This window comes from Nestor notabilis, unplaced genomic scaffold (assembly GCF_000696875.1).
Source record: "Nestor notabilis isolate BGI_N333 unplaced genomic scaffold, ASM69687v1 scaffold18550, whole genome shotgun sequence".
In the NCBI taxonomy this organism is placed as follows: domain Eukaryota; kingdom Metazoa; phylum Chordata; class Aves; order Psittaciformes; family Psittacidae; genus Nestor; species Nestor notabilis.
Genome location: NW_009910870.1, coordinates 9,485 through 21,534, shown reverse-complemented (window position 1 = coordinate 21,534; position 12,050 = coordinate 9,485). Strand labels below are relative to the sequence as shown.

Sequence of the window (12,050 nt, the reverse complement as noted above, 5' to 3'; positions counted from 1 at the left end):
AGTCACTCAGTCTCCCAGTTATTTTGTCTCTAACTGGAAAAGAGATCTAGTCTAGTATTGAGGTTTCCCATACAGGGCTGATGGCAGAGGGCCATGCTGCTTTGAATTCTTCCTCTTTAGGTATAAATGCCCTTCGATGAGTAGAAATTTCTAAGAGTGTCCCCACTGCTGGACTCAGGAGATGCTCAGGAAGGACACGCTGAGCAGCTGCAGGTGACACAATGCTCCTGCACATCTTTCTGCCCGAGGGATTTGCAAGGGCTGACTTACCAGACTATTCTTAGGGGTCCTCCTAAAAGCTAGACCCATCATTAGCTAGTAAAAATGGAGAGTGGACAAGAAACAAGGGATGTTTCCTGTACTGACAGGAAAGTCCAGCATACCAGCGTGCCACTGCCCTGTAACTCTGAGGCTGATTCATGGCCTGCTAATTTAGGAACTTAGTCCCTCACTATAACCATCATAAGCCCATTGATTGACATAGTATTACTTCTGCACTGAAGTCAAGGAGCTTGTGCCTTCCCAGACAAACTAAACCCAATGGATTTCAAAGGATTAGAGAAGCAAATGCTAGAAAACCAGGTTTGTCTGAAAACTCCTGAATGCTGAAGGAGAAAGTGATCATACACTATGAAAGAAACCTGCAGACCTGAGAAATGTCCATGTTTAGATCTGAGGGTGCCAGGAGCAGTGGGGCAGGTTTGCACTAGAGCTGCTGAGTCACAGAACAGCACTGAAGAACTTACAGGACTATTTATAGGTCAGGGTCCTACAGCACTTGACTACACTGCATTAGCTCTCAGGTTGGCAGCCAGCGGTGAACATGGTTTCAAGCCAGGCTGCATCTGCTGTGCAAGTTACCCAGGAACCTACAGCAAACGAGGGCAGGCAAGGAGCAGTTACTGTCTGAAATAAAACTTCATTAAAATAAAGGACAGCAAAAGGCAGACATGCGCAATTCATGGTGGTAATTCTATATGTCAGGGGCTATTAGGTTCTAATGGCTCTCGAGAATATAAATCTAATTCCATCAGCCAGAGTAGCCAAAGCAGCACCTACAAAAAAGTCACTGTCAGAAGCCCCTTATCAATTGGAATCTATTGTAATTGTGTAGTTACTGGTCTCTGATTAAACAAAAAAGTTCCCAAACACAAAATGCTAAACCATTCTGCCATCTGCCACATTATCTCCCTGTTGCATCTCCCAAAGGCAATTCCTGCTTTCTCCAGTTCACCCTGACACGGAGGAAAGTTCATAATCACTGGATGAACTGAACTGCCTCTCTACCTTCTTCTGATCTTTGATCTTTTGGAGAATGTTGACTTTTTTCTCAAAGTAGTTTACAAGGGCTGCTTCCGTCAGCATGGAAGCTAAGATCTGCTCAAAGGAGATAGACCAGTCAGTGTCAATGGTGCTGCCATACCTGGCAGCTGAACTGCTGCCTTCACAACCAACCAGGACTGTGTCATCTGCAATGTCTTCACACTGCAGGGAGCCTGTGCTGACCATGGAGTAGGAAGACATGGACATATCATCTTTGGTTTCATCATCTGATAGCAGCTGTAGAGGAGAGCTTTGTCCTTCCCCTGACACATCTCCTAAAGTTTGGTTCTCCTGCTGCGGTTTTTCAGGCTGAGCATCTCTGCAGGTTTTGTCCTCATGGTCAGCTTGGGGTTGCTGCTCAACTGCTGAATTCTGACTCTGTTCAGATGTCGGTGACTCCTCTTCACTCACAGGATCTTGGGTATTGTTTGCTTTGCAGTCCTCAGACTTCCTGATGGGCCTGTTGGAGAACTTTTTCCCAACCTCCCCAATTCGCAGAAGGAGGCTGGCTACAGTGGCAATTGCATGGTACAGCTCTTGCTCCACTGGGTCCTCACTGAACATGTTGTAAAGGGTCTTGCATAACTCTATGAATTGTTCCTTTAAAGGACAAAGACCAAAAAAAAAAAAATATCACACTTCAGGCTGAAAAAAAGCTGATGAAGTGATGAAGCTGAACAAAGTGACAGAATAAGCAACAGGCACCATCCTGACTGACTCCTTGTTTATCTGGCTCCCCACCAAGTAAGTGGCAATTTGCTGTACTGATTCAAAACAGTCCAATGCAGGCAAACTCCTCCCTCTGCTGTAGTGGCTAAATGGAGACACAGCTAGCAATTTAATAGTGGTGGGTTGTTTTTTTCCTCCTGACAAATGAAAGAGCACTCACATGTGTACATCTGAGAAAACCTAAAGTTTTACTTCTGTCCTGCTACTCTTTTGTGGTCAGCTTGTAAGCATTTCCAAACTGGTTTAACTAGCACCCATCAAGGAAATCAGAGACAGAAAAGATCACACCAGTCATAAGACTCTCTTTCCTATAATCACATTCTTTGCTCTCCACCAAGCAGCTGTAACTTGAGGCAATGCAAAACCAAAAAAGCCAAACAAGTTTATATGACTGAAGGCGTATCTGAAATGGCTCTGGAGGGAAAACAGAGACTGCAGTTCTTACAGGAAAAATGGTTCTGGGAGGCAGAGAGGATCAAATACATTTGATTGGTGGAAACAAAGCAGTTTGCCCATGTCCACTGGGAAATTCAACAGAAACATGTGGAATTAGAGGCTTTTAAAGCTCACCAGACCAGAAAAACAGGGTAAACAGCAGGCAAAGACAGAGCATCCTGGCAAAATCACTGCACATACTGCTGAATTCCCCACTAAGCTGTCAGACACCTAATTGGAAACCTTCACATTCGCTTCTTACCTGGCTCATTTTGGGGAGATCTTTAATGGTTTCTTTCTTGGACTCTTTTTCCTTCGCCCACATTCTCAGGTAGTATCTGTAGTCCTGTGGACTGGTACCTTTCTCCTCTGTAATGCAAGAATAAGCCACTATAGTCAGGTGGTTAATGGTTACAGGCTTCAAAAGTGAACGCTGTGCCAGCAAAAATCATGCTGGAAGCAGGTTTTACTGACAGTTCAGGAAAGCATTTACCAGGAAGGCTGCTTTGTTTTCTGCTGGTTTATTTGATCCAGCTCAGTAGAGCAAAATGTTAATACTGCTGCACCAGCCTGATTTCTCATAAACGAACTCTATGAGCTGACAACTCGCCAAACATCAATTACAAATGTTATGCTCTTGGTGTGTAAAAGTCAGAGCAGCAAGGCGTGAGAGAGGTTTATTTCCCAGCTCATATCCCACTCTACCTCTGTCCACAAGTGACACTTTGGAAGGTCTCCTTGATACAGCAAAGGACAATGAACAGTTCATAACAGGAGAGAGACAAGACTAGAATGTGGTCTGTTGATGATGAAATTACCTTTTTCAGGACCATTCTCATTTCTCCTTCCTTTATCTTCTTGGGCTTCTAAAAAAATACGGAATTAGAAAAGCATGGTTAATAGCTAATTTTCAGCAATACAGCACAGGGAGAACATAAGACAACTCAGTATACAAATTCAAATCGTACATTAATGTATTTCATATTAGCTTAGATCTCACAGTCCCACATCACGTTTGGATGAGTGAACAGAACAGGATGGAAGCAAGAGGATGATGGGATGAACTGGGTAAAAAGCCACACTGAGAATGTGGATTGAAGAGCTGAAGTAGAGGGCAGAACTCTTAAGAGGGTGAAACACAGAGTTTAACTTCACAAACTTTGCTTCTGCTTCCCTATATTGTGACCAGACTATACAGGAAGTCTTGGCTCAACTCAGACTGTTCAGTTAGTCACCCAGCACCAAACAGTACAATTACCCCTTGTACTTACTCACTCAGGTTTTTATTTTTGGAGCATTATTACATTTTGGTAAACATTCAGCACAACTGATGTATTCTGACCTCCTATTTGACAATCCCTAAAATCGTGTTTTAAGAAATACAGTAAATTAGTCTACTAGCAGTTTTACAATTCAGTGGCATCAATCATTATTCCTTTAAATTAGAAGATCGTGAAGTAGGCACAAGTACCATCTACCCAGGTCAGCAGCCCCCATGCTCTGCTCTGAGCTTATTTTCCACCTGCCAATTTCTAGGGTGAGATAAATTCCACTGAAAAAAGAGATGAACAAAACCTATTTTGACCCATCTTGAAACTCAATAGTTAGAATCTACTAAAAGGTATCTAACTACTCACAGCATTTTATTCATAGTGGGAGTGTTGTGAAAGAGGAGCAGCAGCTACAACTTCAGAGTATTTAAAATAGCTCACTGGTGTGAGCAGATGATATCAGCATGATAGCCATGCTCAATGCATGCACATAATCCATGGACTGACCTTGAGACTCACAGTGCAGGCAGAAATCCAGCTCTGAGACAAAAGGAGATACTTGAGCAGCAGAAAAAGGGGTTGAGGGGACAATATTCCAGATAAAAGAGAAGAAAAGGCCAGACATAGACAGACACAGAGAAGGAAACAAAAACAAGAAGAGAGAGACAATGAGACTTGCGTGAAAATCCTAAATCATGGTGGGAGACAGGGGCTGGTAAAAGCACACTGCTCCTCCTCAGCAGTCTGTGACTGTGCTTCAGAGCATGCTGTGTCGTGCATGAAATGGGTTCTGAGGAGTTTAAGTTCCAAAGTTCTTTCCCATTATGCAACAAAGACAGCAAGTTCACATACTCTTATTGCCACCACAAGACACTGCTTTGCACAAAATCACTATTCACAGCACATGGATTTATGCTGCAACTCCTGCCTAAACTGAGAGGTAAAGACAGCAGTGTTGTATTACCTTCTGTTGTAACATCCTCTGTGAAATAACTTGTGGCCTCCAAAGCAGACTCTGTCTCCTCTGGGTTCAGAGCTGTACTTACAGAGAAGGAAACGTTAAGATCTCTAAGCTAATTGAACAGCAGTTAACACCCACTTCATTAGCAAAATTCACGAGGCATCCCTTTTCAACGGCATGTCAGCACACACCATGCTCAACAGTAGCAGTGTAGAGAAGCAATCACTCACCAGGTGGCAGATGCAGTTTGTAGAGTACTTTGAGTTTCTCAGTGAGGTCACCATGGTACATCCCACCTGCAAAGAAAAAAAAGCAAGGTTAAGAAAAACAGCCTTTAGGATACAGAATCTCCCTCTGCTCACAGGCACAAACCAGAATGAGTTCACATGCAACGAGGAAATGATAACTGCACAAAGCCCTGTGCAGAAGCCGTAAAGAAATCCACAGCAAAGCTGCATCTTGTTTTGCCAACTGTTTCCCAAAACAGGAGACAGCCTAGCAGCAAAAAGGCGTCTTTTGTTCTCCTGAAGCTTCCTGTAAGGCAGCCACCCTCCCCTTGCGACAGTGCAAACACCACTATCTCCTTTCAGTTCTCTGCTTGGAAAAGGACAGAAACCTGTTTTGCAATATTCTATCACCTCCAAAACCCAGCACTTACTCATCCCTGTCACAAACTCCTTGAAGTTAATGAGAGAATCCCTGTTCTCATCCAGAAGCCGGAACAAACGCCCCGCTAGCACCGGCGTATGCGCGCCGCAGGACCAGGGGGTCAAAGCGATGAACAGCTCTTTGAACTGCTCCATGTCGATGCGATACTGCTCCAGGTAGGGTAAACTCTGATCCCGGCGGGCAGCTGCAGCACGGTTATTGCCCCAGTAACAGCTCATCAGATACTTTGCCTTTGGAGGGAAAGGATTAAAAGGTGAGATTATACTACACTACAACCATCCAAAGGAGCGGAGACTTTGTTGTAGCTCAAGAATAGCATCAAGAAAGCAAAGGAAAGACATTCCAGGACACAGAGTTTATCTCCCCCATTACTACTATTACTTCATTATAAAATAATATAAAATGAAGGAAGAGACAGGGCTTCTGTGAAAAGCACAAAGAACAATTTTAAGTGAAAAATACAAACCCCATTATTTCAGGTTTGAACAAAATTACACTCAGGCTTTACTCTAACAGGTTTTAGAACTAAGCCTCTCTTTCTCAGCCTACAGCACGATGCAACTGAGTTTGCAGTGACTCTGGTAAATGGAGTTGGGTAATATCACTCCTTTTAAAAAAAACCACTGACAAACAGGCAAAGCACTTAAGTAATTTTGTCACAATTACAGATCAAGTCAATGGCAAACTTGAGAATAAAAATTGAGGTACAGTCAATCCTAGCTCCCCATTCTAAGTGCTGTGTGACGTTCCTTTCATTGACTCCACAATCTCTTCCTGAATAAGTATCATTCAAATACTGTGAATGTGTTTTGGCTATCTTTGGGGGAAAAATAATAATCAACCAGGAAATAATAGGGCCAGTCTTACTGGCACCATGTGGAACAGAGTAACACATCTGTTTCTGACAGGCTGGATTAAAAATCAAAGCAAAGTCATTGCTTCCCTTTCAATTTATTTTGCTATTTGTTCTCTCTGTGTCAGAACACATTCTTCCTCACTCCAGCTTCTTACCTTGAACACCACATACAGCTCTTCTAGTTCCTCAATAGAGAAACCAATGTCACCAGACACAGCTCGAACCTATAGTTAGGGAGAAAACAGAGTGAACATTTTACTTCAAAGCCAGAAAAATCATGTATGACTCATGGAAAAATCTTTGTAATATAGAAGAGAAAAAAACAAGCGCAAGGTGATACGACACAGGATGGGAGCGAAAACCATTCTAATACATCCTGTTGCTATGAATTATATGTCAGGAAGACAGTTTCTGGTCATGCAGAACCTGCTGACATTTTGAACACCTAGAGAAAATCGCTGCACTTACTCCCTGTTTGTGCAGGGACCTGACTGTGCAGACTGTGTTGCCCCTGCCTCTTGCTTTTATCTTCAGATGCTTGACTCAGATGTATTGAAAAACAACAGTGAAAGAAAGACATGGATGAGACTCTTCACCTAGGACATGGCAGATAATTGCAATAGATACGGATACTCCCCTTTGGCCATGCACTAGCATAGTCTTTAAGTGGCAGGTAACTAACTACCTGATGGCTTTTCTCAAAGGTTCCAGGCAAGTAATGAAACAGACAGTACTAGTTAGTGGAGACTATTAGAAGGCCTGCAAGTGGTGTTTATCTCCCTCCATGCCAAATATCTCCTTCAATCATGCCCTAGCACTTCAATCCACTTAACTAGATTAAATAGAACCATGTGAAGTAAGAAAACTGAAAATATGTTATTACAGCCAGTAAATCCATTTTTCACATGAACTGCAATTCTTTAAGTCACTCAAAACTAGATTTGCTACAGTGCAAACTTTCTAGATGCTTACAGCAAAACACATTGCATTAATATGCCATCTGGTAGCTCATTCAATCTGGGAGTCACATACCACACTCTTCTTGGCTGTATCCTCCAGAGACTGGATCACTTTCAGCCTTTGTTTAAAACGCATTTGTTCAATGTCATCTGCCTTCAGATTGCTGAATTTCTACAAGAAAGGAAGCAGACCAGGTCAGCATCATCTCCTAAAGAAAGAACAACCCCTGTTCAATTACATGGTCTTTAACACGTGTACTACCCCTCAGAGATGCTCTAACCCCCCTAGAAGCCTTTTACCAGCAGCAAGAAGCTGAGATAAAACTTGAGCTCTATTCCCTATTTACTCCTGTCCTGGAAGAGAAGTCATGCAGAATTCATGAGAAATCCAGCATGAGAGGTTTCTAAAGAACAGCTGAAAAAGCATCTGTCAGGCCTGACAGAAATACAGATCCTGTACTGAGGTGGAGATAAGAGTACAGACAGGTTGGCATTCCTTCCAGACATGTTCTTTTCTAGGACCCATATGAGATTCAGCTAGAAACACCAAAGTTGAGAGGCTTTTCTACTGACGAGGTCGGACAAGTAAGATGAATTTGGTGACATTTTCTTATAAAAGAAATCAAGGAGAGAGATGGTAGATTTGAAGAAAGAAACAAAATAACAGCAAAATGACAGCTGCCTGACTGTAAGCAGCTGGAAGGGGACAGGATGAAAAACAGGAGATAAAAAGGGAAATGAACCCACATTTACCAAAGCATAGCAGAGGAGAACTGTCAAACACCAGTTCTTTTAACTGTGTTCTTTCCATCAATCATTTACCAATCTCTTACGAGTTTGTTCTCAGTATGAGTAATGAATATTTCCACCAATGCAGAGGTATTTCAACCACATTGGCATCGTTCTCACGTCACCTTCTTATTTCTACAATGTGGATCCCAGAACAGGATTCCTGTGCACATGAACTGGGATGCTTCCATGTTTCTGCAGTATATCTCATGATTTTTATCCCTAATTTGCTTCCCCGACTCCATAGCACTGACAATCCTCAAATATGAGTAAGAAAGGGTGCTTTTTTAGCAAAGCAGGCAGAAATCTCTGGTATGCACTTTTACTTATTTGCAATCTTCAGCTTAATCTCCACTGGTGTTGGGAAGACTCCTTGTAATCTGCAGTATCCAGCAGTGTAAAGTCTCTACTCACACCAAGCACCTGGATTCATGGCTTGAGCCTGCACTTGAACACATCAAGCTATGAACATTATTCAAATTTGGGCTGCACAAAGTAAGAAACTGGATGTTAGTGGAGAAAAATCTCTTGAGCAAAAACTAAGCCAGAACCTTACCTCATAGGATGTTTTGATGAGCTCAAAGATGTCGATTTCCAGTGGCGGGTCATCTCCACTCGTCAATAAGGCGTGCAAGTGGGGAATAGGAGGAGAGACGCTCTGTCTGTTAACTACATTATCCAAATACCTGCGGGGAAAAAACCAGAAGAGATGCAAGACTCCAGGATTAGTGTCCAGGAAAAGAAGTCACATCCTAAACACGTAATTCCCAACTTCTTTGTATCATTTATCTAAACATGCAGGGCAATTTAATTTTTCCCAGCTAACCTGCAGTGCTACCCTCAATGAATCTGAAGTTGATTTTCTCCCTATTTTGGGGAGTTTCTATTCTTTTTAAAGTGAGCTTCTAGTTGTAAGCTGAAGATCTTATTGCACGTAGAAGAGATTCACATTTCAAACAAGAAAAATACTGTATTTACTAGATTTGGGAGATATCTGCTTGATAAAGTTTTGTTATCCAGGCAATTCCTGCCAGGATATGTTCTTAACATAGATTAGAATTAGTCAGTGCATTTCAGATAAACAACCCTTTGGAGTTCCAATTTGAACTGAGATGCAGGGATGCATCCTGCTGCAAAGCAAACAATTCCAGAAATATGGGATTCCTCCACACTTGAGCTAAAATTCAATTTCAGGTCTTGTAGAAAGCACTAGCAAACCTCTCTGGAGCTCAAGTTTCAACCTAGAGTGTTATCTGTGACCTGCTATGGAAAGGAATTAAGTAGGAAGAGATGATGACTAAAAGGGTACCATTACTACTCAGTTATAAATAAGAACACTGAGTGGTACCTGCCCAGAATAGTCATGGCTTCACCTTCATCACAGCACTGTAACAACTTCTCCATGTTGGCATCAAGTATGGCCAATGACACTTGTAAGATGAACTTGATCCCCTCATAGAAAAAACAGTCAACAATGACCACAGCACTCTCAAAGGGCATGACACTGAGAAAGAGAGTGAGAAACCAGGAAAGGGATATGGTGGAAATCACTCCTAGGTCCTGCATCTTTTCTGACAGCTGTGGCAGATACTCTCGTGTAAGTTCTTCAAAGATGCCTTGGTCCACCAAGGCACCTGGAAAACAAGCACAAACAATGGCAGAATTCAAACTGGTGGTATCATGGTACTATACCCAAGCTAATCAATTATTAAACAAAATAGCATGAGTTCACTTCAATTTCATATAAGCCTCTTAACAGCAGAGTGAAAACTGACACATTTATTTAGATTTGTCTCCTCAATAAAGCCAACATATTTAGAGAGATAAAACTCCTGCACTGCAGAGCATGCAGAAACAGAATCTCCCATTGATCTATGCATTTTCCCTGAAAGGAGGGGTGGAGAACTACTAATATTATGGTATTTACATCAAACTGTACTCTTTATACAGACCAACTTTAAAAGCCCATGTAGCAGAGCTCTCACTTGACCCTTCCTGGGAGCCTATTCCAAAGACTTAATAAACCATTCAGATGGGTAAAAAATAACCCAATAGTTTTCTTCTAGATATGCCTCCTTACTGCTAATGGTCCCTCGTGCTACCAATTTTTAGTCACTTCATCTTCCTTGTTACTTCAAGGTAGAACTACACCTTGGTAGCCTGTAGTGTCTCTTCTTACATCTCCATTAAACACCTGCAACTTTAAAGGTTGTGCTTCCTTATCTTTAAAATGCCTCACATTTAATTCATTCAAAATGTTCCTGAGAGATACTGGTGCAGCTGAAGCTGAAAATCCAGGCTCCAGCATGAATTTGACAAAGACTCACCCACTACTCTTGTGTTGTAGTAATCTGGCAACATCCTCTCACATAAAGCCACTAGGAGCCAGAAAGCCTCTTCCTCATTGCAGTACAGCAACAGCACCGATGTAACAATGTTCATGGCCTACAAGCCAGCAGAGTCAAATACACAGAAGAATGAAACATGAAGATGTTCATGAAAGCTCTGTCATTACAGACCAGCTAAACTTAAAAAGCATGAATACAGCAAAACTGTCACTAAGAGTCGCATCTATTTCCAGCTTTTACTGTATCTGAGTCACAGATGACCTTGAGCCAATTTACCTTCCTGTTTCAGTTCCTCTGTTTGTGAGGCAGCAAATAATACAACTATTCTTTGTAGATTTAGATCAATCAGTGTGACTAACTACAATTTTCATAGTTTTCATAAAAAGCTTTATAACAATTTGATTGTAACAGAACAACATAACAGAACGTTTAATACCAGAGCAATACACAAAATGAATCTGAATTTCCTCTGAGCTGTTTCACAAATAAACAACTGGCTTGGTTGTCAATGTACTGCCCACATTCATCATCACTTACTTGATTTAACTGCTCTTTTTCATGAAACCATTAGATGTTTTTCCTGAGCTAGGGGAAGCTCTAGCAGGAAAACTTATAAAAGACTTTCATTACACATAACAGAAATCTGCAAAGTCTATTTAAATGCTGTATCCAAGGGATAGTTAAGAGATCTTGCAACATAACCACTATTCCTGCTCTCACACCACCACTTAGACAGCATGAAGGAAAAGCTTGAAAGTGAACAAAAAACTGCAGTAAAAGTCAAGTCAGTCATGGTCACCATGTAGAACTAGTAAGTCTAAGGCTTCTTTCTTACCTGACAGTACCCAATTGTTGGATTTCTGAATGCATAAGCTGTTAACACTCTGCGGAGGGCAGCAATTCCCAGCTCATTCTGGAAGGCAGGATGCTCTGGCATAGAACGGTGCAGATCTCTCTCAATTTCTTCTGTTGCAAGATTGTACTTTCCCATTGACTTTTCCACAAGATCTGCATAGTAACCAGGATGAGTCACCATCTCATTCCAAGCCCCTGTAATGACAAATAAATACTGCTTCACCTCTTGAGCTGTAGAATAGAGATTTTATGCCCACAGTTTCAGACATGAGGCAGCCAGGAAGCACTGCATGAATTCATTAGCTACAAATAGATACGATAGTAATAAACTCACTGTGAAATCATCATGTTAAGAGTCTAGGTCCCAACACAAATGCAGACAAAATAAGCTAAAGAGCTACTGCACTCATAAAAACCCGTAATCTCAGGAATGTGATCACTGCATTTTTGGCAACACCACCATGAAATGTATCACTCAGATGGGAGTTAACTTGTGATTAAGATTTTTACCTTTTCCTTTGAGATGTGCAGAAAGCTTATTCTTACTAGCTGTCAAAGTATCCAGCACAACATCCTACCTGAGAAGAGGAGCCACAGCTCCCCACGAAGGTTCTCTGGGATTCCTTTTTGCACCAGCTCCCTCGTCTTGGCAGTGCGATACATACACATCCCTCGCCCATACTCAAAGAAATGGATATTCCAAGACTCTTCTTTCATCTTCTCCTTTGCCTTCACAGAAACAAACATGGCCATTTGAGGACATAAATGCATTTTTATGTGTGTAGGACAGATGATTTCTGGGTATACTCAGGCCTACACTTCACAAGAGAAATGCACTGCACTGTGAGATTTGAA

General features: G+C 41.8%; 1 protein-coding gene across 1 annotated transcript in view; it reads right to left on the bottom strand.

Annotated features, from left to right (window-relative positions):
* Window positions 1-1,230: 1,230 nt before the first annotated feature.
* TBC1D9B (TBC1 domain family, member 9B (with GRAM domain)) overlaps window positions 1,231-12,050 on the bottom strand; it is a gene marked incomplete at its 5' end in the record, with an annotated part of 18,199 nt that continues 7,379 nt past the window's right edge. Inside the window, 14 exons of the mRNA XM_010012050.1 lie at window positions 1,231-1,923; window positions 2,750-2,856; window positions 3,306-3,350; window positions 4,266-4,316; window positions 4,723-4,794; window positions 4,950-5,015; window positions 5,378-5,618; window positions 6,400-6,468; window positions 7,277-7,375; window positions 8,549-8,678; window positions 9,341-9,626; window positions 10,320-10,437; window positions 11,176-11,390; window positions 11,774-11,924. Coding sequence (XP_010010352.1) covers window positions 1,231-1,923; window positions 2,750-2,856; window positions 3,306-3,350; window positions 4,266-4,316; window positions 4,723-4,794; window positions 4,950-5,015; window positions 5,378-5,618; window positions 6,400-6,468; window positions 7,277-7,375; window positions 8,549-8,678; window positions 9,341-9,626; window positions 10,320-10,437; window positions 11,176-11,390; window positions 11,774-11,924 — 2,343 coding nt within the window. The remainder of the gene's footprint in view (window positions 1,924-2,749; window positions 2,857-3,305; window positions 3,351-4,265; window positions 4,317-4,722; window positions 4,795-4,949; window positions 5,016-5,377; window positions 5,619-6,399; window positions 6,469-7,276; window positions 7,376-8,548; window positions 8,679-9,340; window positions 9,627-10,319; window positions 10,438-11,175; window positions 11,391-11,773; window positions 11,925-12,050) is intronic.